The sequence below is a fragment of the Arvicanthis niloticus genome, chromosome 22, assembly GCF_011762505.2.
Source record: "Arvicanthis niloticus isolate mArvNil1 chromosome 22, mArvNil1.pat.X, whole genome shotgun sequence".
Taxonomy (NCBI): Eukaryota; Metazoa; Chordata; class Mammalia; order Rodentia; family Muridae; genus Arvicanthis; species Arvicanthis niloticus.
In genome coordinates, this window is record NC_133429.1 from 2,496,139 (window position 1) to 2,523,956 (window position 27,818).

General features: G+C 55.3%; 2 protein-coding genes across 7 annotated transcripts; both read right to left on the minus strand.

The window, feature by feature from the left end:
- Positions 1 to 61: 61 nt before the first annotated feature.
- Abca7 (ATP binding cassette subfamily A member 7) lies at positions 62 to 20,146 on the minus strand. 6 transcript variants are annotated; one of them, XM_076919527.1, is made up of 47 exons: positions 19,987 to 20,145; positions 18,740 to 18,812; positions 18,562 to 18,655; positions 18,267 to 18,408; positions 18,071 to 18,183; positions 17,883 to 17,956; positions 17,547 to 17,627; positions 16,820 to 17,030; positions 16,587 to 16,726; positions 15,282 to 15,398; positions 15,012 to 15,179; positions 14,548 to 14,777; positions 14,049 to 14,225; positions 13,578 to 13,800; positions 13,254 to 13,475; positions 12,971 to 13,172; positions 12,383 to 12,493; positions 11,733 to 11,904; positions 11,318 to 11,449; positions 11,082 to 11,221; positions 10,409 to 10,546; positions 10,021 to 10,208; positions 9,887 to 9,944; positions 9,473 to 9,750; positions 9,261 to 9,297; positions 8,935 to 9,027; positions 8,708 to 8,859; positions 8,377 to 8,501; positions 8,195 to 8,293; positions 7,646 to 7,933; positions 7,501 to 7,533; positions 7,209 to 7,386; positions 6,952 to 7,121; positions 5,408 to 5,585; positions 5,177 to 5,292; positions 4,424 to 4,568; positions 4,199 to 4,322; positions 3,561 to 3,690; positions 3,367 to 3,487; positions 3,218 to 3,280; positions 2,216 to 2,322; positions 1,882 to 2,023; positions 1,663 to 1,797; positions 1,295 to 1,398; positions 1,066 to 1,158; positions 443 to 683; positions 62 to 327 (listed from the first exon to the last, which is right to left on the minus strand). In XM_076919527.1, the coding sequence occupies exons 2-47, from the start codon at positions 18,803 to 18,805 to the stop codon at positions 175 to 177; spliced, it is 6,504 nt and encodes a 2,167-aa protein (XP_076775642.1). In that variant the 5' UTR covers positions 18,806 to 18,812; positions 19,987 to 20,145; the 3' UTR covers positions 62 to 174. The 6 variants fall into 6 exon arrangements, 4 of the variants coding, with proteins under 4 accessions (XP_076775642.1, XP_076775641.1, XP_076775640.1 ...); XM_076919526.1 differs by having other exon boundaries at positions 16,820 to 17,063; XM_076919525.1 differs by having other exon boundaries at positions 16,820 to 17,102.
- A 1,060-nt stretch (positions 20,147 to 21,206) lies between these two features.
- On the minus strand, positions 21,207 to 27,414 carry Cnn2 (calponin 2). The gene is made up of 7 exons (XM_076919534.1): positions 27,250 to 27,414; positions 24,654 to 24,775; positions 23,835 to 23,901; positions 23,619 to 23,756; positions 23,046 to 23,162; positions 22,802 to 22,948; positions 21,207 to 22,224 (listed from the first exon to the last, which is right to left on the minus strand). Exons 1-7 carry the CDS (start codon positions 27,310 to 27,312, stop codon positions 21,958 to 21,960), a joined length of 921 nt encoding a protein of 306 aa, XP_076775649.1. The 5' UTR covers positions 27,313 to 27,414; the 3' UTR covers positions 21,207 to 21,957.
- Between the last annotated feature and the right edge of the window lie 404 nt (positions 27,415 to 27,818).

The window sequence follows — 27,818 nt, forward strand, 5'->3', positions numbered from 1 at the left end:
TGCTGTACATGCGATAGTGTGTGACACCGTACAGCTAGGACTCCTAAAACAAACTCAGTCATGGTCTCCTTGTTTCTTTTTATTTCCCCCAGAGCCCACATCTCTCTGGGAGCCAGTGTATGGTACAGAGACCCTCTGTCTGAGCTTTGCCACTCAGTCCCAAGGCAGGCATGCTCAGATCATGGTCTCTATAGAGCTGGGGTCTTCCAGGAATCGGCTGATGCGTTTGGGATGCTGCAGGCCCGATGTGGGAACCTCCACCGCTTCAGTCTCGGGCAGACTGCCCTCCTCCTCTTCCCCTTGGTCTTTGGAGAAATATAGAAACACCTGGCAGGGCAGAAACATGGAGGGGACAGAAAGGCATGGGGGTGGGGATGTCAGCCCAGGGTAGTGAGGCCCCTCAGCTATTCCCTTCAAGCCCTTTGATGGTGCCCGAAGTCACCTCCTCCAGAGTGGTCTGGCTCACAGAGAAGTCCTCCACACCATGGGCCTTGCCCTGCGCAGCCAGCTCCCTGAACACGCGTGCCAGGGTGCATCCGTCCCCCGGTGGCAGCTGGAAGCGCAGCCTGCTGCCATGCACCTCCCGGAGTTCAGCGCCAGGGAATGTGGCCACGATGAAGGCTATCGTCGGTTCCGGCTGGTCCGGTGGGACCCTGAGAGTCAGTGTGTGGCCAGCCCCAAACCTGGAGGGGACAGGACCAGGGATGCAGGCCATGCCCCCATTGCTTCTAGAAATCTCTCGCTGCTCCCTACATCCACTAGACCTGTCCCTAGCCTGTCTTGTACACTGGGACCCAAGCCAACTCCTCACCCTGCTCTGCTTGCGAGCCACGCCCACGAGTCTAAGAGACCACGCCCACTAAAAGGATCTGGTACACCTGTGCCCAAGGACAGGGACAATCCTCACCTCCTATGGACTCCATCCAAATAACTCCTCCGAACACTTCCATCTTCCCAGGGTTTCCTTAAACAGTCTGGCTCCGCCCCTAAGAGGTCCTGCCCCCAGCTTCTAGCCCTAACCACACCCACAGCGCTCTTCGTGCGGGTCCTACCTGTCTTGCTCACCTGCCTTTGAGATGCTGAGCGCTTCCCAGACAGCGGAACCGCCCATTAACCATGATGGCCAGGCGCGTGCAGAGCGCTTCGCACTCCTCCATGCTGCAAGTGACAGTGTGAACGTGGCTGCGCCCAGCCTGCCTGATCGGGGACCATCCTCTGTCTCACCCTAGGGACTTCAGTGGGTTCAGGATCACCTTATCCTGTGAGGTGGCCAGAGTTTGGCCCTGGAGCTCACCTGTGCGAAGTGAGCACTACAGAGCGGCCCTCGCGTACCACCGACAGCAAACTGTTCCAAAGAAATCGTCGCGCACTTGGGTCCATGCCTGTGGTGGGCTCGTCCTGCAAAGGAGATACGTACGGACTCTGAGCCTGGTGGGACTGTAGTGATGGCCTCAAAGCCTGCCCACTGGGGCTCCGTCCTGTCTAAGCTAGAGCACACTTCAACAGACCCCACTATGCTTAGGTGAAGCCCAAATGAAGCCAGGTTTTGCACAGGCACCTCCCCTATGGCCTCAGACTGGGGCTTAGGCCCCAGTTCACCAAGGCTCGGCTCCAGTCATTCTGTTCCCACCCACAACCCACTCAGATCTCGCCTCCACGCACCAGAAAGACCACAGCTGGGTCACCAACCAGAGCCAGGGCTGTCGCCAGTTTCCGTTTGTTGCCTCCACTGTAGGTACCCGCGGGTCGGTCTGCATAGCTAGGAAGGCCCAGGCGCACCAGGCCAGAGAGAGCAGTCTGCGGAGCGGGACCAGTTGAGCATGGGCGTGGCCATACCGAGAGGGGCGAGGCCCTGGCTACACAGGGACTGGGTGTGTTCACCTGGGCAACCTGGGCCTCGGGCACCCCACGCAGGCGTGCAAACAGTTCCAAATGTTCCCGGCCGGTCAGCAGGTCGAAGATGGCATCAGACTGGGGACAGTAGCCCATGCTGCGGTGCGCGGCAGACGGCTCCTGGGCTACACTATGATGGGGACAGGAAGCTAAAGAGCTTACACGCCACCCACGCAGGGTTGCATGGATGTCTGCGGAGAGCACAGGAGTCTCAGGGCATGTGGGCCATGCACAGAAGGGTGTAGATCCCAGGGACTAGGCTGGTGAAGGACCACATTCACTCAAGGGACAGAATGGGTTCAGGGTACAAGGAGCATCTTACTTGTGGCCTGCCAGCACTGCTTCCCCACTGCTGGGCAGCGTGTCCCCCGTCACCATGCGGAAGGTGGATGTCTTTCCTGCCCCGTTGACACCCAGCAGTCCGAAACACTGCAAGGAACCCACAAACCCTTCCTAGCCCTAGTCTAGGGCTGCAATCCACAGTCCCTAGAGTTACCAGGTAAGGGAGTATGGGGGCGAGCTGGGGCCCAGGGCACTAGAATCTGGGAGAGGTAGAACTGTCTCATCTAGCAGAGAATGGCTCGGGGCACCCAGGATAGCATCTTTGATTCAGTTATCTGTGGTTTTAGAGACAGGGTCTCATGTAACCCAGACCGGCTTTGAACTCCCTATGTAGTCAAAGACGACCCTGAACACCTGATCCTCCTGTCTCAGTAGGCTCACCCGTGATCTCAGATGTGTTCTGACATGTAAAAGACAGCCACTGAACCAGAGCCAGCAAGAATTTGTGCATGTGTAGGGGGCCTAAGAAATTTTAACTGAGAAGGACTTGATACAGGATGTATACAGTAGGGGTTCAATGAATGCTGTTAGTGTGTGACAAAGGTGATCCCCACCAGAGTAACATTCACACCCCTTCAGTGGTCACCGTGTATGCTCAAAAAACATGAGCACACAGCAGGTGCCTAATGAGGGCTGGTGGCTCAATAAGGAGCTCAGAGCAGGGGCATAGTTCAGTGACGGAGTGCCAGCCTAGAGTGGCCCAGTGAGGGGCTGGCAGTGTGGATTAGCTGTACAGCTTTCGGTAGGCACTTCTGAGACTCTGGGTTCTACTTCTAGTGCCACAAAAATAAATACGAGCCCCAAAATTAGGTGACAGGAGGTGCTTAATGAAATATGATGGATGCACAGCACGTACACAGCACAGCCCAGTGAGGTCACGCCAAGGGGCTCAGGAGAGGTGGGCAGATAGGAAGTAGGCAAAACCACCAGGAAGCTTGCCACCTCGCAAGATTCAGCACTGGGTGCTCTGCTATGGACTCACCTCCCCAGGGGGGATCCCTAAGCACAGGCGATCCACTGCTGGGCTCCTCTGCCCACGGTACACCTGCAGGGGTAGGGCCCCTTTAGAAAGGATGGAGTACCCATGCCCCCCCCCCACTCACCTGGGCACTTGCCTTACCCTGTGCCTACCTTGGTCAAGTCCCTGAGGACCAGTACATCACCCTGGGTGGCCCCCTTGGTCACCCGCTCACGCTCCTGAGCCACATCCTCATCCTCCTCCCCCAGGGGCGGCAGCAGTCTTGGTTTTGGTCTGAGGATAGACAGGTGAGTGGACCCAAGGAAGGGACTCTGATCCCTGCTGCCCTCACCTGGTCCCTACTGACTGTGGCAGGAGGCGGTTGCGGTGTTGGAGCAGGAGTGTGATGAGGAGAAACAGAGGCCCCTGGGCCACCATGGCCAGGAGGTTCTTGCCAATGATGTCCCAGCGTAGAGGTGATTGGAATTGCTTGTCTCCTGTGGGGACAGGAAGGACTGGGTCTTGCCCCCTGTCCAGATCACTGTAGACTCAAAAAATGACCAAGACAACTTATACTGCTAGGGTGTAACTGACTTAGACTGTAAGGTTTCACATGCTCCCCTATGTATAGTCATAGGCCTTTCATGATATGACCCTTTAAATTTTCTTCACCTTTAATTTGACACAATTTTTGTGCCACCTAAAATTGTTCACTTAAAGGCAATGTGTCTAATCCCAGCACTTGGGAGGCGGAAGCAGGCGGATTTCTGAGTTCGAGGACAGCCTCTAGCCTCTAGCCTCACTAGAGTGAGTTCCAGGACAGCCAGGGCTACACAGAGAAACCCTGTCTTGAAAAAACAAACAAACGAACAAACGAACAAACAAACAAAAAAACAAAAAACAAACAAAAAAGGCAATGTGTCCCCATCCCATATAACTGAATTTGGAAATAGCACTCTCAATCATGCTGTTCATAGTACCCACTTGAGAATGTCTGATTCTCACCTAAGCGCTCAAAGGCATCTGCCATGGCCTGGTTCCGCACCATGTCAATGAGCCCTCGGCCAAGGCAGAAGTGGGGGAAGATAAGAAACACCTGCTTCAGGATCCAGCTCACTTCTTGCAGGTTCTGTTCAGGGTAGGTAGAACCTAGGAGGTCAGTAGCTAAACCCAATGGGGCCTGATAACTCAGCCCCATCCCCAGCCCCAGGTTTTGTGCAGAGGTACCACCTGATCTGAAAGTAGTTCCAGCACGAAGGTGGCCATGCTGCTGTTGATGCCAATGAAGAGGTTGATGCAGGTGAGCACCACATAGGCCGTGCTGGGCACAGAGAAGAAGAAGGAGGCTGGGTACATGAGTGGTGTGATAGACCAGCTGGAAGGAAAGGGTGATAGTTGCTACTGGTGTTTTCACATGTTGGATGTTGCCAAAGGCAGCCACACATCAGATTTGTGCTATGTGTGGGGATGTGGTGAGCTTTTAAGGCCACATTAGCTAAGCTCATAATTCATTCTCTCTCTCTCTCTCTCTCCCGTTCTCACAATGTAGCCAAGTTTGTCCTTGAACTCACAGTGATCAACTTGCCTCTGTTTCCCAAGTGCTGGTATGAGCTACCTTTAATGCCTTTAATTTTTTTTAAGGTTTATTCATTTTTATTTATGTATATAAATGTTTTGCTGCTTCTATGTACAGATATCATGTGTGTGCCTGGTACTTGCAGAGGTCATAAGAGGGCATCAATTCCCCTGAACGTGGAGTTACAGAAGGTTATGAGCTGCCATGTGGGTGCTGTAAACTGAACTTGGGTCCTCTAAAAGAGCAGCTTGTGTTTTTTTTTTAGTCACTGAGCCATCTCTCCAACCCCTGAATTCCATCATTTTTGAGGTCTTCTTGGACCTCAGAGTCTTTTTTTTTCAGTTATTACAGATCCCTTTCCCCCCCACACCTCAGAGGAGTAGACCCCAAGGGACAGGATATCTCACCCATACAACAGTAGCAAGAGTAAGAGAGCAGGCAGGTTCTCTGGGGCCACATAGGCTCTCTGCTGAAAGGCCAGGAAGATGAGCACCACTATGCACACTGCCACCAAGTAATTACACTGTATTCAAGACAAAAGTCACCTCAGTAGTTCAGAGGACAAGGGGCTGTGCCTCCCCTTCCTCTCTTGTTGCCGAATGTCCATCCATCCCTACCAGGCAATTAGCCACACACACCATGTCCCAGAGGAAGTTGCCAAGCCAGTAGAGGGCTTGGGGCAAGCCGCTGACCAGCTGTAGATGCTTGGCTCTGGTGATGCGTTCCTCTATGAGGACCAGGGTAAAGCTGGCTGGGACAAATGACATGGCAAAGACCACACAGATGGAGACAAGGACATCCACGGAGGAGGCTATCCTGTGGGTGAGAGGTCAGGGGTGGCTCAGAGCAGAATGGGTCCTGATGTTGAGGTGTCTGCGACTGATCTCCCATAGGAGACAGGGCAAGGCAATTTGGGGGTATAGGCATATGAAGTCTGGGTTTTTTTGGTGAAAGTGGAACAAGTTCCAGGATATGTGGATGTTCCTCAGCCTGAAAGTTTTTTCTGTTTCTGTGTCTGTCTGTCTGTCTGTCTGTCTGTCTGTCTGTCTGTCTGTCTCTATGTCTCTGCCTCTCTATCTTTGTCTCTCTACCCCTTTTCTTGATGTTTGCTTGTTTTGTTTTATTATTTATTTATTTATTTATTTATTTATTTATTTATTGAGACAGGTTTCTTTGTGTGTCCTGGCTGTCCTGGAACTCACTTTATAAACCAGGCTACTGTTTTCTTGAGACAGGGTGTCTATTTTGGGATATAATAAAAAAGATGGATGCGTGCAGCAGATGCTCCCTGTGCTACTGCTAGCAACTCAGCCCCAGCATGGTCCCGCCACCTTTGTCCCTAGCTAGCCCCCACAGCGGCTGGTCACAGTATTCCTAGCTCTGGTTCACTTGTCTCTGGAGCCGATACCCTAACCCCCCTGTAGTCGGCAGTCCCACATTCCAGTAGCCTTCTAGAAGGGTGTTCTCATCTCAGCAGACCCTCTGGCCTGGGGCCCCTGAGATGTCTCCACCTAACTTGCTAATTTCTCTTGGTATGGTTGAGGCCATGCCAGCCCCATTTAATGACCGCCCACCTCGTGGTTAGCCGTCACAATATCCAGTAACCTGGTAAAATCAAAACTCTAGAAGCTTAATCAGTTAATCAGTCAGATTTATCTATCAGTAATTCTCAAATCACAAGATGCCCCACAGATTAGACAGCTATCCCAATCATTCCATCTGTATATGAAATCATATCTACCTATGGATATTTAAAACCATGCTGGTTCAGAATCTTCTTCCTGTCTGTCATCCATCTTGCCTCCTTCCTCTCTCTCTCTCTCCTCAGACACTCTTCTCTCTTCAACTCTTAGCTCTGCCTTCCTTTTCCCTGTTCAATCACAGGCCTCCTCCTGCACTAATATTTTAATGTAATTGGACAGGGAAAATCCTGCCACAGGTGTCCATATATAACCTAGAACTCTCTATGTATATAAACCAGGTTGGCCTCAGCACACAGAGATCTGCCTGCCTCTGCCTCTTGTGTGCTGGAATTGAAAGGCTTGTACTACCATGCTGCCTGGCCTATGCAGTGTTTGTTGGCATGACACTTTGTCACCAGCCCTGGGCACAAGAAAGGCTCCAACCCAGTCTCCACCACCCCTGACCAACATGACCACGGACAGTAAACAGATGGACTCACAGCGTAGCTTCAGACAGCTGCTCCTTGGTCAAGTTCAAAGGATGGTTGAGGGTAATGATGCTGTGGGCATGGTGGACTGGACCAGATGGTAGGAGGGCATGCAGGAGTCCATTGTTGGCTCTGTTCACAAAGGCCACCATGGCATGCCAGCCCTTGTTGTTGAACCAGATCTGGGCAGAGCAAGGGCCATAAGGTTCAGAGATGTGTGTGACCTTGGGTGTTCTGGGCCACCCCCGCCTGCCAGCTCCAGCTCCCACCTTGAGGCTGTTCCGGGTGTCAAGGCCAAGGGCCCACTGCGTGAGGTTATTCAGGATACGATCCAGCACATTGCCAGGTTGGGGGCCCAGCAGTGCCCGCATGGCTGCCACTGTGCGAACCACCTCACGCCCTGAGGGCAGGTCTGGATCTTGGCCTCCCAGGGAGAAGCCCCCGTATCTGGGAAATGGTTTAGGGAGGAGACAGGTAGAGCGAGGGGTTGGGGAGTGGGTAGATGAGCAGAAGGCGTGGGGAAGGAAGAGATAGCGTTTCCCAGACCAGGTCGCTCCTCACCTGACCTCATCTACCCACTTCTTGGTCTTCAGGCTGCGGGAGAGACATGCAGGGTACAGAGTTAGACCATCAAATAAGAAGGTAAGAGGGCCTGAGAACCTGCCCAGCCCCCCCGATGCTGAGCACACGGAGCTTGGGTGCTCACCCCCGGCGCACCAGGCTGGGGTACGTCTTCACCAGAAAGTCAGACACATTTCGGCCAGTGAGGTTCTGGACCACCTCCCCAAAGGCAGCCACAGCCTGGGGTGGTGGCGGACCCCCAGCCCCAACTGGGCAATCTGGCAACAGGCGGCGGGCTCCAGGCTGGCTGCACTGGCAGACCGGGGATGGAGATTCTGGAGTCCAGTTGCCGCTGGCCAGGATGCTAGCCACATCTGGAGGGACCTCAGGGACCATGAAGTAGCAAGCCAGGGAATGTGTACACTCAGATCCCCTGTGGAGTAAAGAAGGGTTGTGGGTGCTAGGCAAGTGCCACAGGAGACACAGACCCCACAGTCCAATGAGACAAGAGAGCCATGCTCACCAGAGCCCAAGGGGCACAGAAGCAAGGGACCATAGAGGGAAACTGAGGCAGACCATGGAAGTCACAAGGCAGAGCTCCAGGGAAAGAAAGGGCAGAGAGAGCCTAAGAGGAAACACTGAGGCAATGCTGAGGGGGTAAATAGCCAGGGAGAGTTGGCTGGGTGGGCCTCACCTGGCAGCTTTGCCCTCCACACTGGGGTCCTGCAGCCCGGCTTCCCTTAGCAGAGCCTCCAGCAGCTTCATCTGGTTGGGGTCCCCAGGAGCATCCTCACTGCAGGGTGACAGGTCAGCACTGTGACTATGGCCATCCCATGACCCTCCCAAGGTCACCTGCTCACTGTGCCCAGCACCCACCTGAAGAAGGAGACCTGAGGGCCGTACATAGCAGGGCTGAGCTGCAGGGGTGGGTACTGGCCAAACGGAGGCACAATGAGGCTGAAGAACAGGGCCAGGCCCACAAAGAGGGCAGGCAGCACGATCTGGGGGACAATTCTGTCAGCATCCACCTCCACACACTCTACCCTGCCCCCACCCCCGCTCTACCACCTCCCCTGACTCCCCAGCACCCTCTACAACAGCAGAAACGCATGCGTTGTTGTGGAATGTAGTCACTGAAGGATAGCCAGCATGGACAACAGACACCCCAGGACAGTCACTCATCCTCCTCAGTGTTGGGCATGGTCACCTGTGCAAACAGGCCCCGGCGGCTGCGGCGAGCAAGCAGAAAACGCTTGTGGAGCAGAGCCCGGAGCTGTTGGCAGGTAAGTGTCCAGCCTTGCACTTGGGCGGCGTTGGGTGCAGAGCCCTGTGGGGCTTGGGGATCCAGCACCAGCTTAGCTGTGAGGGATGGATGGGAAGGTGAGCTCTGGCATCCTGGGGGCCACGAGGGATCTGAGTGGGGGAGAGACTCACCCAGCTCCCCATTCTCCAGAACTGATGCCTCTGGCCCTGTGGGGGCCTGCGGAGGGGATGTGTGAAGGTGCAGCTGCTGTCTGGGGTCACCACCTGTGGAACCAATGGGGCAGGGCTGGGGACAGGGTCTTGTTTCCAGGAAAAAGGAAGCCAGAGCCTCTGGGGAAAATGGAGGCCAGAGTTCAAAGTGAGGGCTTGTTGCCAGTGCCAGGGAGGGACTCAGGGTTCTGCACGAAGGACAGACCCAGCCAAGGACTGGAACGAGTCTCAGGCTTGTTTGGCTCTGGACCAGGGTTGGTTTGAAGGGTCACAGAGTTAAGATGCACCTTCTCTGTGTGCGTCCTCCACCACCTTTAGGAAGATCTGAAGAGACAGAGCAAGAGACTCACAGGACGGACCCCTCATACACCACTGGTCCCCCCAGACCTCCTCAAGACACTTCCCAGCTGTCCACCTTCCCTGAGAACTCTCTGGAGTCCCCCCTGCTATCCACAAACAGATTCCTACTCATCCTTCAAATTCCCAGTAGGTCCCACACCTCCTCCAGGCTGGTGTCCGAGATTCCATAGCCGCTGAGCCCCAGAAGGTCCAGTTGCCGATCCAGCTCTTGGAAGACCATGGCGAAGCTGCCATCCAGGGCTCCCCCGTAGGGCAGTGTGAACACCAGCTCATGGGGCAGCGCCTCCGCCAGCTGTGCTCCAGGGACATGCTGCCGCACTAGCTCCAGTATCTGGGCTGTGCTGGGGTTGACGGGGACTGCATTGGGAGCTGGGGCCTGGCTGCTCTTGTCCGCGGCTCCTTGTGTGAATACTGTGTCTGTGGGCAGAGGTCAGGGATAAGACCTTCTGGGGCAGGGTAGGGAAGCACAGAGGTCAAGTCTGCAGTTCTGCTGCTGTGAGTTAAGTGGATGTTACCCTGCCCTTCCCTTAGGAGTCTCCTGGCCCAGGCTCACCTTCCATCTTGTCCTTGCTGTCTGACTTCTTTTCCCGTCTGGGATCCTCACTGTCTCCCTTCAAACAAAGACAATGATCCATCTCAGCAGGACAGAGCTGGGGACAAGGCTCAGGAACTAGCTCTAACCCTCACCTTTGCATCACAGGTGAGGAGGGACGGAGAACTCTTCACCAGTGTCAGGTAGTAACCGCAGCCCAAGTGTCGGCGCAAGAAAAGTGGGGACCCACAGCAGCACAAAGAGCCATCTGCCACCATGGCCACACGGTCTCCCAAGAGCTCCGCCTCATCCAGGTGGTGAGTGGAGAGGACCAGTGTCCGACCTGGACAGAGACACCCAACCCATGGGAGTCAACCAGGTAAAGACCCAGGCATCTCCTAACCCTATGCAGCAAACTCCTGTGCATTCCTCAAAACCCCATCCCACCATCGTTAGCTTTTTCATAGTTAGAAACCTTTTGTGGCCCCTCAAGCAGAAGCCAAGGGAACCTCGGGACATCCCATTCCATCTTCCAACTCTTACCTCCTCTGTATTTAAGTAGCAATTCCCAAATGCCGCGGCGGGAAGCGGGGTCCACACCAGCAGTGGGCTCATCCATGATAACCACACGAGAGCCACCCACAAAGGCAATGGCCACAGAAAGTTTCCGCTGCATTCCACCTGGTAGGAGGAGAGTAGTGGGTGGGTCTGATGCTGCTTGTATTCTAATGCTGAACTCTGTATCCCTAGATCTGCCTGCTCCAAGACAAGCAGACCCTCAAGTACAGAAGCTTTGTTGTGTAGCCCTCACACCTGTAATTATAAAGCCCACAGGTTGTAGCTGAGCCTGTGTCAGAGGTAGAGACCAGGAGACAGAAGGTGGAGGGCACCATGGAGTCCTGAGGCCAGTGGAGGAGGAGTGGCCCAGGTGGAATACATCAAGCGTATGTCGGGTTACCCACAGGGAAGTGGACAAACAGCATAGGGCTGACATCTGACCAGCTCCAGTGTTTTAAGGCTTATTATAAATATAAAGGTTTGTGTCTTTTATTTGGGAACAAAATGATCTAAGGTAGGGTAGAAACCCCCAAATACTATTTACAGCAACAGGAGAGAGTGACAGGCCTTCCCCACCTGAGTGTACACCAGTGCCCTGTCAGCCCTGAGGTCCTACACCCCTCCCCACCATGGAGGGGGCCTCTGAAGGCCCGCTCACCAGAGAGGTGACGCGTCTGAGTGTCCCGCTTGGGGATGAGCCCTACATCCCGAATCAGCTGTTCCTGCTCAGGGCCTAGGGTGGCTGCACTCACACCTTTCAGACGGCCGTAGAACCAAACATGCTCTTCCACGGTCAGCCTGTGGCCAGGGGTGATGGACAGAGACTCCCTTGGGGTGTGTCTCAGAGGAGGCCAGCCCCTCCCACCACCTCCATCTCAGCCCACCAGAACTCACATGTCAAACAGCACATTGTACTGTGGGCAGATGCCCAGGTGGGGCCGGATGGCTGCCATGTTGGTTTGCACATCATGGCCCAGGATGGAGGCTGAGCCACCACTGGGTGGGAAGAGACCGCTCAAGATGGACCTGTGGGTTCAGGGATCTGAGAAGTGGCCCTTCATGGACAGAAGAGGCACCCACACTTTGAGGGCTCCTGCTGTATGCCCAGGCTGGATGTGTAAGCTTGTTCTCCATTTACAGGGAAGGGAAATTGTCTCCCAGCAACTCCATGTCTTCAGTCTACTGTGTGTCTAAACTAGACCCTGTTCCTGCTTCCACAGGGCACCTGGGAATCCTCCAACCCCAGTGTCTAGGGAATCGATGGGGAAACTGAGGCTGGGGAAAGGCAGCATAGTGGCTGGCAGCTCACAGTGTGGTTGTCTTGCCAGCCCCGTTATGACCCAAAAAGGCTGTGATGTGGCCTTCGTAGAAGTCAAGGTTGAGCCCTCGCAGGGCTGGCTGCTGACAGCCACGAAAGTGCTTCTTCAGGCCTCGAATGGAGACACCAGGAACCAGGCCAGGTGGTGGCTCTTCCACCAGAACTGTGGAGGGACAGCAGGGTTGGCTGTGGGCCAGAGAGCCTTCAGAGCTATCAGTGCAATTAAGATTTAAGGGAGGTTGGCGTGGTGGTTAGAGTTGTTGGCTCAGTTCCTCTGGAGGTTGAGGGAGGCTCAGCCTGGGCAGCTTTCATGAGACCCTGTCTCAATATAAAAATGACAGGGTGTGGGTGTGGCTCAGTGAGTGGTAGAGCCTCTGTCTACAGTCCCTCCAGGGAGGTGCTGGGTGGTGTGGCTCAGAGAGAGAGAGAGCCTAGAAGGTAGCAGCGGGGCTGAGAAGGCACTTGATGGTAGAATGCTTGCTTAGCATGCCGGAGGCTTCGGGAGGGATCCCTAGGGGATGTGGCCAGAGCCGAGGGATCTGGAGTGCCCAGGGGATTGAACTGCCTTACTGGACCTGTTTCTCTAGGGAAGACAAAGGAGTCAAAACCATCAAGGGTTACTAAGAGTCATGGGACCTCACCCGTGGGATCTTGTGGGGCAGGGGCCAAGACAGAACTCTTGGGAGGTCCAGGACCACACCAGTAGCTCCTCTGAAAGGGGAAATTCCATGGTTCAGGGATTCCATACTGGCCTGGTGGAAAGTGACACTCGGTTACACTTATAACACCCATGGAAGGTCAGAACTTCCAGGCCACACACTTGGAATCAGGGCATCCAGGAAGAGCGGCCAAGAAGCCCAGCCTCCTCCGTGCATCGGTCTCTGCTCCTTAGAGACAGCATAGCTAGTAACTGACTTCCAGAAACCCAATCTCCTGGAGACACACCCTAAAATATGATCTCTTGTGTGTCAGGCCAGTGACAGTACACTCCAGCAGGAGGCGCCATCTATCCTAACGCAGGCTGTACTGTACGCAGACACCAAGCAGCAGGAGGCAAAATCTATGCACTTTAGCCACAAGGTCCTTGTCTCCTCATCCAGAAAGGCTTCTGGGATCACCATATCCCAGAGGACAACCTAAAACACCTTTCCTTTTACCCAGCCGTACTCCATCTTGGCCTCTAGGGTGACAGTGTGTTCCCCACCCCAGCCCCTTCCGCTATGGCCCACCTGGGCATACGGCCTCTAAGTACCAGAGAGCAAGGCCGTAGATGACAGCGTCAAGCAACAGGAAGGCAGACACCTGCACCAGGCTGAAGACATCCTCCGCGGGGCCTGTGCCCAAATTGTGCCACTGAGCCCCATCCCCCTGCTCCTCCAGTAGCGCCAGGCTTTCACATCCAAAACCAAAAGCTACGGGGGACAGCAGGCTCTGGGGAGAGAAAGATGGACCAGGGAATTGGCAACACTTTGGGGGTGTCTATCCCCTTACACAGATCGGAATGCCTCTTACCGCAGCTAAGAGTCCGCCCAGGGGCAGGCGCTCGCGCCAGGCGACACACAGCACATACGGTAGATAGAGCGCGAAGTAGGCGAGCCCCCCGCAGGCTGCTGCCATGTTGGCCCTGGAGAAGAAGGCGCTGAGCAGAAAACTCTGAGCGACGGTGGCCACCGCGAAGGCCGCCAAGAAAAGGAAGAGTACAACCGGGTGGCTGTAAGGAAGGACGTCCCCTAGCTGGGAAAAGCAGGAGACTTTTAGGAGCCCGTTCCAAGATGGGGGTTAGGGATGCATGCCCCCAAGCTTCACTCCACCAGGCGGACCGCGAGGACCCCTCACCTTAAGCACTAACACCAGCAACGCAGCGCTGACCAGGAAGGGTCCCAGGCAGCTGAGGAACCAACCTAGCCAGAGCACCGCGCGGCTCAGCCCCATCGCACGCATGGTTTCTCGCAGCCGTGTCTCTTTCTCGCGCACCACGGCCTTCACAGTGAGCGCCACTGAGTAGATCCAGGCCAGAGTCAGAAACAGAGGCAGAGAGCGGCTTAGCACCCGCAGGAACCTAGGATGGTGGGATTATGTAGTGCAACTGGAGGGCCCCTGCACAGGGTGCACACACGCAAATGTGGCACAAATGTCCACCAGGGGTCCCCAGGCTCAGCGGCGGCCTCAGAGTGCTGATCCAGCCCAAGGTCCCAGATCCCATCACAGGCCACTTTGTTTCTTTATCAGGAGAACCTGAGCTCCCCTGCGTTCCATGCAGGGTCCCTCCAAACCACAGAACCCAGACAGGATGGAGGGCTCTCTCACACATCATCCACGTAGCAGGGGTGTGGCATCTGCTGCAGATAGAGGCCTGCCGAGGGCTCCCGGCCACTCAGCACACGCACAGCTGCCTGCTCCAGCAGGTCCTGCAGGTACACGAAGCCTCCCCACACATACCGAAGGTCCATGAGAGGATCTGCTGATGGACCTGGGTCCCAAAACCTGAGAGATGCCAGATTCAGGTAAGCTACATGGTAATGAAGAGACCCAGGGACCCTGTCCATCACACCTTCCCCAGCTCTCTCCTCCAGATTCAAGACCAGACTTAGCTAGCTTCCCTCCCTACACTTGGAAGATCCCAGGCTGTAATTGGCTGGCCTCTCTTTGTACTCGGTTGGCCTTTCACTGCTCTTGGCTAGCCTCCCTCCCACCTCATCCCTGACCCTTGGCCACACCCCATGAAGTTCTATCTATCACCTCCAATAGCCAGGGTTGTGACCCCACCCACCACACCCTAGGTACCCCCACTGAAGCTCCCTCTCACTTGTCCCTGATCTTATTGGTCCTTGTGACATCATCGATATCCATTCGAATCTTGAATCGTAGGTGTCCAGGACCCAGGGCTGGAGATGACAGTTCAGATGGGTCCAGAGGGTGCTCTGGGCTCAGGAAGACGATGCCTGCCCAGAGGCGGCGCTCACCCAGCAGCTCCAGGGCACGAGACACAAGAGCTTCCTCTGAGGGCATAGCCTCCAGCTTGTCCAGGGACACACACTGTAGGGGGACATGAATCCCAGGTTCTGGGGTATGACTGAACCCCCAGCCCCTAAGCCCCTCCCCCTGGGTCCCTCGTACCCCTAGGTGACCAATATACATGACCAGGAGTCTCCCTCTTGAGACTTAAAGCCCAGATGTCTCTTTGCTCCCTCCTCCATGACAGGGTCTGGCGCCAGTCCCTTTCAGGCCACCAGAGAAAGGCTCATTCCACGTCCTATGACAACCCCTTACCTCCATGATTTGGCCCAGTATTCCTGTCAGGTGGCCCATGTCTGTGTGGGCATTCCGCCAGCTGTAGCCATCCCTACTAGGGTCCAGAAAGTCTCTGATAGCCTCTAACTGCTTCTGGCTTCTGGGTGTCTGCTGGCTCTGCCCTGTGCCCACCACGCCCAGCAGTCTCTAGGGAAGGAGAAAAATGACAAGTGAGGAGGGGGTCACCATCCCTCCCCTTCCCGATTTACATATCACAGCCCGGAAGAGACCAGCTTCCACCCTGCCCACCTGAAGCATGGCCACGTTTGTACTGTCATTCATGAAGTTGAAGAACTGGGGTTCCAGCACCCCCCAGAGTTCGTGTATATCCCTCAACACAGCCAGCTCCTCGAAGGTCTGGTTCACCTGCAAGTGGGGAGCTGAGATGAGCCAGGCAGCCTGTCCACATATCTGCCCTGCACCTGGTCACGCCCTTGTCCCTGCACCTCTGGATTTTTGTCTCTTCACCCTCATCATCGGGCCTCGCTGTGTAGCCCTGGCTGACCTGGAACTAGGAGAGCTCTGCCTGCCTCTGCCCCCAAATGCCGGTATTGAAGGAGTGCACCAACACACTCAGTTGTTTTATTATTTTGAGACAGTGTCTCACCCTACAACTTAGGCTGGAATTTCACATGCTCCTGCCTCAACTTCCTTCTGCGTGCTGGAACTACCAGCCTGTGTGGTCAGGCTCTAAAAAAGAGCCAGCGGTTAAGTTGTTTTTCCTTTTTTTGTTGTTTTTGTTTGTTTGTTTGTTTGTTTTGTTTTTGTTTTTGTTTTTTCGAGACAGGGTTTCTCTGTGTAGCCCTGGCTGTCCTGGAACTCACTCTGTAGACCAGGCTGGCCTCGAACTCAGAAATCCGCCTGCCTCTGCCTCCCAAGTGCTGGGATTAAAGGCGTGCGCCACCACTGCCCAGCAAGTTGTTTTTCCTTAAAAAAATAAAAATAGGGTGCCAGGCGTAGTGGCACAGGCCTTTAATTCCAATATTCAGGAGGTAGAGGCAGGCAGATCTCTGTGAGTTCGAGGCCAGTCTGGTCTACAAAGCAAGTCCAGGACAGATAAGACTACACAGAGAAACCCTATCTGGAAAAACAAATACATACATACACACACACACACACACACACACACACGAGTTCTAGGGATAGAGCCCTGAGCCCCATGCATTCCAGGTGACCCCTAATCATTGAGTCCTGCTTCAAAGCTCCTAACTGGAGGATTGATTTTAGGCAAGTGCTCTACCTCTGAATCACATGCCCCAACCCCTCCCCCCCCCCAGGTCCTAACTAGGGAATCCTATGAGGGGTGGGCAGATGGGAGGGTCAGAGGCTTGGGAGGGTGGGGCCTATGTTCTACAACCCATGCGCTTATCTGGGGGTTCCAAGCTGGGTCTCCATCCTGACCACACCTCCACAGTCCCTCACTGAGGGAGTCTAGGCAGGGGTTCCACTCCTGAACACCCCCCAGGCCCTCACCCGAGTCTCAGTCACTGTCACTGACCACCTGACAAAGGGTACTGTACAATTGCTGTCCCTTCCTTGGCTCCTGCATCTCACCTGAGCCATGAGCTTCCGAGTGAAGTTTGTGTCGGGTGCAAAGAGAATTTTCCCGAGGATTAATGGCTTCAGGCGCCTCCAGAGCAGCCGAGACACAGGGTGGTTATCCAGTGCCCCCAAGAACTCGGAGCAGGCGGGGCCTGGTATGAGGGAGAGAGATAACGTGAGCCCCAGGGCACCCCTCTACCCTCCACCGGCCCCACTGGGAACCCAACACAGCCCTAAGGACTCACTGAGACTGCTGTCAGGCAGGGCAGGAACCAGCTCTGGCCCCATGAACTCACTGAGCTGGTTGGCTTCGTACCAGTTGAGGGACAGGCCCCCTGGACTGCTGGGCCCCTTGGTACTGCAGAGGACCTCCGAAACCAGCTCCAGAGAGCCAGCTGACCCTCGGGGTCTCTGCAGCAAAGCTCGGAGCTCCAACAGGCTGGGCAGTGTCAGGAGCTGCAGAAAGCCACGCAGGCCGCTGGACGCCCCCTGCAGGCCATCCGGTCCCCTTTTTTTGGTTTTTGGCTTCTGTTGTTTTATTTTGGGTTTTGTTTTTGAAACAGGGTTTCATGTGGTTGGCTGGCCTTACCATGTTGACCTGTCTCTACCTCCTGAGTGCTGGAGTGGCAGGAGAGTGTCACCTCTACTGGTTTACAGGGAGTTAGGGGTGGAATCCAGGGTTTCCTACATGCTGGACAAATGCTCTATCCACTGACCTACACCCCTGCCCATTTGTTTGTTTACATGAAATACTGTCTTACTCTGTAGCCCAGGCTAGCCTCAAACTCACAATTCTCCCACTTCCTGTCTGGAACACACTGTTTGGCGGGAGGGACGCACCACCACACATAGCTTTTTCTAACTTAGAGCCTGAACCCAGGCAGGGACCCGACCAGGAGCACCTGTTCTGTCTCCCTTCCCCTCCCTATCTACATATTGCTTCCAGGGTAGAGGCTGGTTAGGGCCCCTCACCTCCTGGACAAGATCCCTGGCAGTGTCCAAGAACTTCCTCATGGCATCCTGGGCTTGACCCAGCACAGGCTCCAGGGACGCCTGAGAAGAAGACAGCAAGGATGGCCGAGACCTGGGTGGACCGCTCAGTAGTGCCCTGGCCAAGAATGATGTTGGACCCAAGATCCTCCCACATCCACTTCCTGATCTGGAATGGAGGTGTGCACTCCCCCCACTGAGCCCCACGAGCTCCTGCCACCCCCTTTTACAAATAAGGAATGGGGGGAGGGAGTGTTGAAGGGGACATGGGCTCATTCCAGGCCGACATCGGAGTTCCTCAGGCCAGCCTCTCCTCACCCGTTGCAGGATCTTCTCCAGGAGTTCAGTCACTGACCCTTGCTTGGTCGGTGGGTTACTCTCCTGTGGCCAGGCTGGGGGGAGGGAATGCTGACAGTAGGCCAAGAGTGGCTTGGGGTGCCTCCTCCCCAATCCCCTGCCCGAATTACAGCCCCACAAGATGAGGGTTTCCTGTTCCCGGTCTCTACCTCCGCCTCCAACCTCCTGGAGGACGGGGATCAGTTTCCCCAGGGCAGCCAGCATGTCCTGGGTGCTCTGGCCCCCCAGCGCTGTGCGGGCATCAGCAAGAAGCCTCGAGATCCTGAGTAGAGAAGCAACGAGAGAAGGAGGCGGGGCCTCAAGAGTCCAATCGCCAGCCACCCCCCACCTATCAAGTTCACTCACAAGGAATCCTTAAAGTTGCTCAGGACCCCAGGCTTCTCGCCAGGCGTTGGGTGTTGGAAGCAGGAATTGTTTACGTTGCAGACAAGGCCCTGCAGCCAGGGCACCGTGCCCGCCGATGGTAATGGCTTGTTTGGGAAGTGGCCTGGGGGGGGGGAGGCACCTGCTCAGAGTAGCTCTTACTTCTGTTATCAGCTCATTAAATGATACGGCCTCCCACCACACCCAGCTCAGACCCAGCACCAGGTAGGGCGGGAGAGGCTTGTCCCTGTCCCACCACACACACAGTGGCTCTCACATTCGTGGTGCTCCAGTGGCGGGTGGGAGTGACGGACGGCCACTAGGATGAAGAAGAGGAAGAGGGGCCACAGTAACTCCACTAGTAGTTGGATCTGGGGAGAAAATGTGTAGGAGACTCTGGAGGACCGTGATGGACACTTGCCATCGCCCCCCGACCTGCATACCGCGGGCGTTACCGGTTGTCTCCGTCGATATGTGTAATTTTTCCACAGTAGGAGCATCAGCTGTGTGCAGAAGGTCATGATGACTCTGGACCGGAAACAGTGGAAAGGACAGGACAAAGAACAGGCTGAGGGTGAGCTGTGTGGCTCCGGACAAATGCCTGCTGGTCTCTGATCCTCAGCCTTCTCATCGCGCTGAGCCGCAGGATTCTCCGGGAAAGAGAGCCCCGCAAACATAAAGCATCAGGGAAAGAAATTCACTAAGGAAGTGACCAATGGGAACCCGGCGCGCAGCCGTCTTCATAGCTGATTGGCTGGAAGGGATAACGCGGAAAGCTGGGGTCTGGATGACCCTGTTCGCATTCTTAGAGGCGGAGCTTGGGTTGGGGCTCCCGGCTCGACGTCTGCCTCATCCTGGACCCGGATCTCGGTTCCGTTCGCCCCAGGTGACCCCCCGGTGAGACCCGCAGCCTATGTCTCCTGTGCGGACCGTGTCTCATCTCCAGCTGTCCCTCCATCTCCCCCCACCCCCCCCCCCCAAGAAAGGTTTCTCTGTGTAGCCCTGGCTGTCCTGGAACTCACTCTGTAGACCAGGCTGGCCTCAAACTCAGAAATCCGCCTGCCTCTGCCTCCTAAGTGCTGGGATTAAAGGCGTGCGCCACCACCGCCCGGCTTGTCCCTCCGTTTTTAAGAGATGGAAACTGAGGCTCCAAAAGGGGCAATGTCACGCTCCCAAGGAAACCAGAGACGAACAAGGGCTGGCCCTCCGGGGTCAAAAGGATGGGACAGAAGCCCACCGGCTAGGAGGAGTCGGGGACAGGCTCCTTGAGCACGCCATTCCTAATTTCGTCCTTTTATTCCCCCCAGAACTGTGTGCCCGTGGCCTGCTTCATGATGCACATAGGGAAACCGAGGGGACGGAACTGCCAAAGGTTAACCGTCTACATGGAAACTGGCGGCTTCCACTAGGGGACTTTTTTCTTTCATAAAGTGAAATTTGAGATCTGGGGGGACCGGCATCATTTGGAAAGTGGGGCACTGGAGTTGTAGGTTGGCAGAGGTCCCTCGGGGTGACCAGATGACCACTGTGAAAGTCAGTGATCCATTTTTCCCATACTCGCCGGAAGAAAAAGGAAGGGCGAAGGAGAGTAGGGGCTCACCTGGAACCCCAAATTATCAGGGAACGTGGCTCCGCCCACCCTCGCCCACAGCATTCCCAGTTCTCCAGGCTCCACCTGCCGCCCTCTCGAGGATTTTCTCACCGTTCTGAGGCCCCCAAACTCCATCCACCTTCTTTCCTCCCAGCCTCGGAGGGGCAGCGCGGCCCCTTTAAGAGGAGACCCGCTCAACCGCGGACGACGCCCTTCGCAACCCGCGGCCGTAAGCAGAACTCGGCCCCGCCCCTAACACGACTATTGGATAATGCACCTGCTACTCCGGCGACTTTGCCATTGGGGGAGGCGGGACCACGGACCTGCGCTCCGAGCCGGGTTTCTTAAAGGAACCGCAGGCTCCTTGCTGCATCAGTTTGGCTTCACTGGGACGCGACAAAGAAGGGGACAGCGGGGTGGCCCGTGAGTTCACAAAAACGGCAGCTCCCCACATCAGGAAAGTCCTCTGTCTCCTCTCCCCAAGGACTTGTTTTTTAAATTACTTTTTAAATGTGAGACAGACTCACACTGTAATAGGCCTGGAAGTCACTGTTTAGACCAGGCTGGTCCACAGACATCTGCCTGCCTCTGCCTCCTGAGTGCTGGGGTTAAAGGCGTGCGCCACCACAAGTAACCTTTGTTATGAAATTTAATTTGTTCATTAGGGTAAGACACATGCATGCTTGGCACATCTGCGGAGGTCAGAGGATTGTTTCCTGGAGTCTGTTCTTGCCTACCAGCATGTGGGGCCTCAGGCAAAGACCAAATTTAGGTCAGAAAGGTTGACCTCCAGGTCAGAAGCGTTGCACAAGGTCCTTTATATCCTGTCCCATCTCCGGCCACCAGCCAGACTTGTACCACGCAGCGTCTGTGAGCTCATCCTCAGAGTGAAGGCTCAAAGGGTCCCAAAGCGCTCATTTTAAGAAGGTCCTCTTAGCTAGACAACTTCAGCATCAGGTGGCAGCCCAATATTCCAAGACTAAATCAATAATTGCCCAGATTGTAGGCAAAATTCCCAGATGTCTCCTACTCTGGGGGAAAAAAAAACTGGTTTATTTCACAAAGTCACAATGAACATGGAGGGGGGTGTAGATCCACAGCTCTGAAGGCCCTGGCGTGGGTGAGTTTGAAAGGGGGCCTTAGAGTTGGGGTTTTGAGGATGTATAGGAGTTCGAAGGAATCCAGTGAGACTGAGCCTTTTCCTGCACCCTAGTCCTGACCTCAAATCATTCATTCAACCGTGCCCCATTTTCCTTCTTCCCTCTGACTTTTGTGAAGGGCTTGCCCCCTGCTTCTAAACAGCCCCACCACCACCAACTTCAGGAGTATGCTTTGCTCTTAGAAACGGAGGTTTTTATTGTTTTTTTGGTCCACACAGGGAATTTCACATTATCTCGCAGCGCAGGGGTCCCTGTGGCCTCTGCGTGCAGCACTTCTGCAGGCCTAGCAGAGCTAATCAGGCCTGTGCTGGGAGGCGGGAGAACTGGGACCTTCAAAAACCAGAGGAGCAGGGAGGGCTGCAGGTGTTGGGGGTCACATCTGGCTTGCCTCAGTTTCCCCACTGGGCACAGGAGGGTGAAGTCTGAGGATCTTGGGAAAGCAAATTTAGTCCCTCAGAATGCCTGCAGCATTTTAAAGCCCAGTGCAACCCAACACTTTTGGGGCAAAGAAAACACAACCCCCCCTGTTTTCTTTCATTGAAACTGCCTGCAATTTCCATGGGTTCACAAACCACAAACTGACATGAAAGAGATGAAGAAACCGGAAGCTCTTTGGGGCCAGCCTCTCCCACAGCCCCCTGGGAGACTTGACAACTTCACTATCTCAAGGACAGCCATGTTCCCTGCCTGGGGCATCAATCCTAGGAAGGAGGCAAGGCATGCTGGGTGAGGAGGGAGCATAGATAGCACAAACCTGTCATCCCAGCCCTTGGGAAGCTGAGGCAGGAGGATTGCAGCAAGTTCCAGGCCAGGGAGAGATACAAAGAGATGACCAGTTTCAAAACACAAAACAACACAATGAAAACCCCAAACCCTACACAGGGATGCTGATGCAATGCGGGGAGCTGGCACCCTTGGGTGCTCAGTAGCCGGTTTCCTCCTGGCAGTAGGCCAGGTACTCAGGGGCCTCGCCTTGGCCGTCACCCCCGGTGGGAGCCCCGTCTGCTGCAGAGCCCTGTGGGCAATACTTGGGGTCGTATATCTGCCGCCCCAGTCCGAAGACCTGGCCGCTCTGGTTGGCACCCTGCGTGTAGCCCATCTGCAGGGACATGGAAGAGTTGTCACACTTGTCTGTGCCCAGCTTGGTGTCATAGATGTGCCTCCGGGTCCCTGGCGCCGTCATGCCCACCTGGAGATGGGAGACACCAGGGTGGACAGGGAAAGTGGAACTCAGAAGAACAGTTAATCCCCTCAGCTTTCTTTTGTTTCTATAAGACTTGGTCTCATGTAGCACAGTCTAGCCTCAAACTCATTATGTAGTTCAGGATGGCCCTAAGCTCCTGATCCTCTTTCTTTCACTTTCTGAGGATGACATGTGTGCATGCCCAGTTTATCCCATGCTGAGGCAGGAGGGCTGCTGAGAGCTCCAGTCTACCCTGGGCTACGTAGTCAGGCCCTGTCTCAAACCCAGCCCTGTGCACAAAAATAAAATGAAATACAACTTTTTGTCTATTTCTAAGCATCAATGTCCCACTTTCTCCTTGCCTGCTAGGAAACCCCTCCATCAGAAACAGACATTCCCAAAACCTCGGGGACACACCCATTCAACTTAACAAAAAGTTTAGAGTATCAGATGGGGGTGGGCATTTAGGGGAAACTGAGGCACAGTGTAGGGTTGTCACTTCTACAAGCACGCACAGTGAGAAAGAACCAAGGTTGAGTTGAGGGTAGAATACCCCAGGCCTGAATGGCGGGGTGGGACCCACCTGGCTGGCACACTTATTGGTGCCCATCTGGAGGCTGATGGTGCAGTGGTCCATGGGAGGCAGGATGTGGTTCTTGGGGTCATAGAGATGTCTTCTGGTACCATAGGCTGTCATGCCAGATTGGCTGGCACATTTGTTGGTGCCCATCTGCAGGGAGGAGTAGGGGGTGAGGATGCTACTGCCAGGCTCCAAACCTTCCCTGGAGTTCAGGGGGTCAGGGCCCTTTACAGGCTCTGGGACTGACCTGCAGCCCGATGACACACTGGCCAGCCTTCATGGTGGCGTCATCAAAGTTCCTCTCCTGTTTCTCCGAGTATTTGACCCCGATGTCCACACCACTCTGCAGCCCCTTGGTCTTGGCCTGGATCGGGGGCGAGGGGAGCCATCAGTGTATACAACCCAGCCCCCAGGTGTCTGGCCCTGCCCTAGAACTATAGGGGCTCCTCCCCGCCAAGCTCCTCCTGCACACTCCACACTTCTTCATGCTGCTGGCAGCCTTGATGTTCCTTCAGCCTCAAACACAGGTCTCACCCACCTCCCCAATTTCTTGATGAAAGGTGGTAGATCCTTTCCTCCCCACTTCTGACATCAGGCAGAGTGACTTTTTTGTTTGATTGTTTTTTTGACACAGGGGCTCATGTGTAGTCCTGACTGTCCTGGAACTCACTCTGTAGACCAGGCTGGCCTTGAACAACCCCAGCACTGGGATTAAAGGCGAGTGCCACCTTGCCAGGCTTGAGTGACCTGTGTTGTTCTGGCTCCTTACTCCTTGACACCAGCTTCTCTATGTGGCACTAGGCTGCCACTCGGACCTTACCTTTCCTGCCAGGGCAAGCAGAGACACCTGCACCTGCGTCATATTCCCACTCTCAAACAGGTCGTTGGCTTCAAACAGGTCCACGGGGTTCATGCCGTAGCTCACCATGGCCTTGATGAAGTTGGAGAGGTTTTCCAGCTGGGAGGGAAGGGAAGGGTGTTGAGCTGGGATCACTGACTACACAGGGGCTCCCCCGTCTGCTGGTCAGCCCCTCACCTGGTGCCAGTTCTGCATAGAGCGGTTGATTTTGGGGACAGAGCCTGGCTGCAGCTTGTTCATGAGTCTGGGAAGAGATGACACAGGGCCTTCCATTCGCATCCTCACCTCAGCAAGCTCATGCATTTCCAGGAAACCTCAATGCCTCTGCCCAGACTCAGTTTCCCTTCTCCCACCAAGCAAGCAATGCTACTGACTGCTGCTGCTGGGTGCTAGGAATGTAATCTTAAAGCATGGAGCTTTGGGGGAAATGTGAGAAATCGGAATATAATTTTCTTCATGTGCACAACTGTGGAATATCCAAACATGTGCATAGCACGCAAGACGGAGAAATTTCCAGAAGCATTATCCACTGAAGCAGGAAAGAGAAGTCTGGGGTAGGAATGCTAACAGCTAGGATGTGTAGAGAATGCAAGACAGCAAGGAAACACCGGACTAGGAAAAGATGGGGCTAGACACCAAGCAAAACAGCAAGAAAAGGCAAGGAGGGGCCGGACGGAGGGTTCAGGGGTGAAGGGTGTTAGCTGCTGCTCCAGGCCCTGGAATCAGTCAGTTCCCAGAACTCAGGGCAGACAGGCCAGCTCCGGGGATTGTAGCGCCCTCTTCTGGCCTCTGCAGAAAGTGCAACCATGTGCACATGGCGGGTGGGGGGGATGGCAGGAACAGACAGAAAATAAAAATGAAGTAAAGCATAAAGGGCTGGAGAGATGGCTCAGTGGTTAGAGCACTGACTGCTTTTCCAGAGGTCCCGAGTTCCAACAGCCATGCACGGAGGAGAGCTCAGGGGTGATGTCTGTGTGTGCAGTGATGAATACTCACGTGCATAGGATAACCCCATCTTTCAGACCCTTCTGGAAGTCAGGGCCAATGGAGAGGCCCGTGAGTCCCTCTATCCAGCTTCGGAGTTCAGCTTCCTTCTGGGGGTCATATTTGGACAGGAGCTGGAGAAGCAAAGAGCTAGGGCTGAGGTGGGGTGCAGACATGCCCTGCCGGGGTGTCCCCATAGATGAGGCCAGAAACAGCCAGGCAAGAAGAGTGTCAAGAAACCCAGACTGCGGCCACCTCCCTAGAGCAGGATGACACAGGTCACCTTGGTGCACTGGGGATGAAACCAACACTTAAGCCAGCACCGTACAGCAGCTGAGCTACTGACCCAGCGCCAGGGCACTTCCTATAGGCAGAGGGCTTCGCGTCGGCTGAGGACAGCATTTTCAAGGTTGTCTACTGACACTGTAGAGGCCTGTTCTTTTTCATGGCTGAGCAATATTCCAGCTGGCCAGCCTCCCCAGGAAGCCTGTCCCTGTGTATTCACTTCCCATGAACACTCACTCCACCTCCTTCTACGGACGTCTCTCATGCTCTTGTGGCAGCAGGAGCTGCCCCGTGTGGGCCCTCAGCTCTCCAGGCCTCAGTTTCCCCTCTTTTTCTTTTCTTTCTTTCTTTTCTTTCTTTCTTCTCTCTCTCTCTCTCTCTCTCTCTCTCTCTCTCTCTCTCTCTCTCTTTTGAGACAGGGTTTCTCTGCCCTGTCCTAGATCTCACTCTATAGACAAGGCCTCAAACTCGGAGATCCACCTGCCTCTGTCAGGATTCAAGGAGTGCAGCTGTCTTGTTTCTTTTCTTTTCTTTTTTTTTTTTTTTTTATGTGCATTAGTGCTTTGTCTGTATGTGTGTCTGTGTGAGGGTGTCAGATTTTGGGGTTACAGACAGTTGTGAGCTGTCATGTGGTTTCTGGGAATCGAACCCGGGGCCTTCAGAAGAACAGTCAGTGCTCTCACCATCTCTCCAGCTCCCCAGTTTCCTTTTCTTATCTGGATGATTTGTGTAAGAGTTTGGTGTCAGGACCCCCTTTCCCTTTCCTGTCTGTTAAAACTCGGTGAAGTGGTATTAGCTGGTGCCAGAGCATCTGGGCCAGCTGTTCTCACGACCAGGAGCCCCTCTGTCCCACAGGAATAGGCAGGGACAGCCCAGAGGAGCAGGGGTTGGCCAGGGACGCCAGGCATGCCTGGTCCAGCTGTGCCACGTCCCTAGCCACTCCAAGGACCAAAGAGAAGGTCAGGGTCCCAGTCCCGCCTGCTGCGGCCACCTCCCTCCCCCATGGCCCTTCAGTACATTCCTGCCCGCCGGCCACAAACTACCAGGAATGCGGTGGCCTCCCGGGTCTAAATCAAGACCAGCTGTCCCCTAGTGGCCAGGCTCCTTAACCCGACTGAACAAAGCCCATCGGATATGGACCAGCCAAGGGGTAAACTGAGGCATGTAGGTCAGATAGAAAAGTCTCTGGGTCTCCCCTCCCAGTGGGAGATGCAACCCTCTGTGACCCCTGCAGCCTGTTGGAGGCCATTCCATTTCCCAGCTCACAGTCAGAGGGAATCTGAGACCTCATGCCTTGTATAGCAGGTGCTGACCTGTCCCTGGTCCCACCCAGCCCCTAAAGCTCTATCTTTTGGGCTTTCCTGATACTTTCTTTCACTTTCTCTGTTCCAGGGAGGTGTCCAGCCCACCCTGCAGGAATTGGGCAGGGCCATCAGACTTGCACATGCTGTGTCTCTCTGGGGAGCTAGAGCAACCTCTCTGAGTCCGGGGTAGGAAGTGAAGTAGCAGCTTGTTTCAAGCAGGCTGAGGACAGCAACATGGGTGGCATGAGGTAGGTGTGCCTCTCGTGTCACTGTGGGGATCTGGCGGGTGCCCGTTGGAGTTGGGTCGGACTGGCAGCTTCAGCGTGCCTAGGCAGGTCGCTCGGCTTTGCTGACTGTGAAATTTGCATTCCCAGGTGCCAGGTGTGTGTGTGTGTGTGTGGTTGGAGGATCTATCTGGAAGGTTTCAGGATGTCAGGCCTGACCTCCGAGTCTGGGATCAGCATATCCCTCATCAGCTCAGGACACCTTGCTGTGTGACTCTCCAGATGTCCCTCTGAAACTGGTGACTTCACCGTCCTCCCGCGTTTGAGGTTCCTCTCAGTGAGCCCTTTCCCAGGTGTGTATGTGTGTGTGTGTGTGTGTGTGTGTGTGTGTCCAGGAAGGGGGCCACACCCTGTTAAGAAAGCCACCGGCCCCGCCCCCTTCCCGGTCCCCAACTTAAGTGGTTAGATGAAACGGGAAGTTTCGACAGGTACTGGAGATGGGGCCTCAGGGGGTGCTCTCAGACCCCCAGCTCGCGTGCTCGCTCGCGTGCTCGCTTTCTCCCTCCCGGACCTTAACTTCCTTACATCCTCCGAGGAGCTCAGGGTGCAGGAAGCCCGGGGCGGGGCTGGAGGGGACACCCGAAGATGCAGATAGAATGGGTCCCCAGCCTCCCAGCCTCCACAGCTCCCCACAGCACCCCAGGCCCCCCGGGTGTCAGGGTAAAGCAAAGCCTGGCTAGCCGGGCTCCCGCATCGGTCTGTGCGTTCGAGGCTGGCGGCCCCGCGCCCACTCACCCGGTTCTTGACCTCGGCCGAGAGTCCGTAGGACGGGCCCTTGTTGAACTGCGTGGAGCTCATGGCGCGGGACCCCGGCGCGGGACAGGCGGAGCAGAGGGACCGGCAGAGGGACGGGCTGCGGTCGGACGGCCCGGGACAGGGCTGAGCGCCGCCCCCGCAGCCGATTGGCTGGAGGAGCAAATGTCCTTATAAGGCGTGGAAGCGCCGAATTCCTGTGGCCGCGACTTCCTGAGCCCCCTCGGCCGCCGGGACCCCCGCCCGCTGGAGCCACCCCGCATCCCGGCCGGTCGGGAGGGGCCCACGGCTCCCTTTGGAGCTAGGGGAAACTGAGGCAGCGAGGGGCATGGGCTTCCGACCTAGTCCAGATGTCAGTCCACGCCTCCTGTCCCACAGTGACACATAGGGAACTGTTGGGTGGGACCCTAGATCCTACAATCTGGGTAGGAGCCTTGTCTACCACTTCCCGCACTACCAGGATCTTGTTCCCTCTCGGAACACCTCATAGTGGGAGGGGCAGGGGGCCGTGTAGACAGGAATCCGGGCAGGTTCCTCCTCCGAGGAGGCCT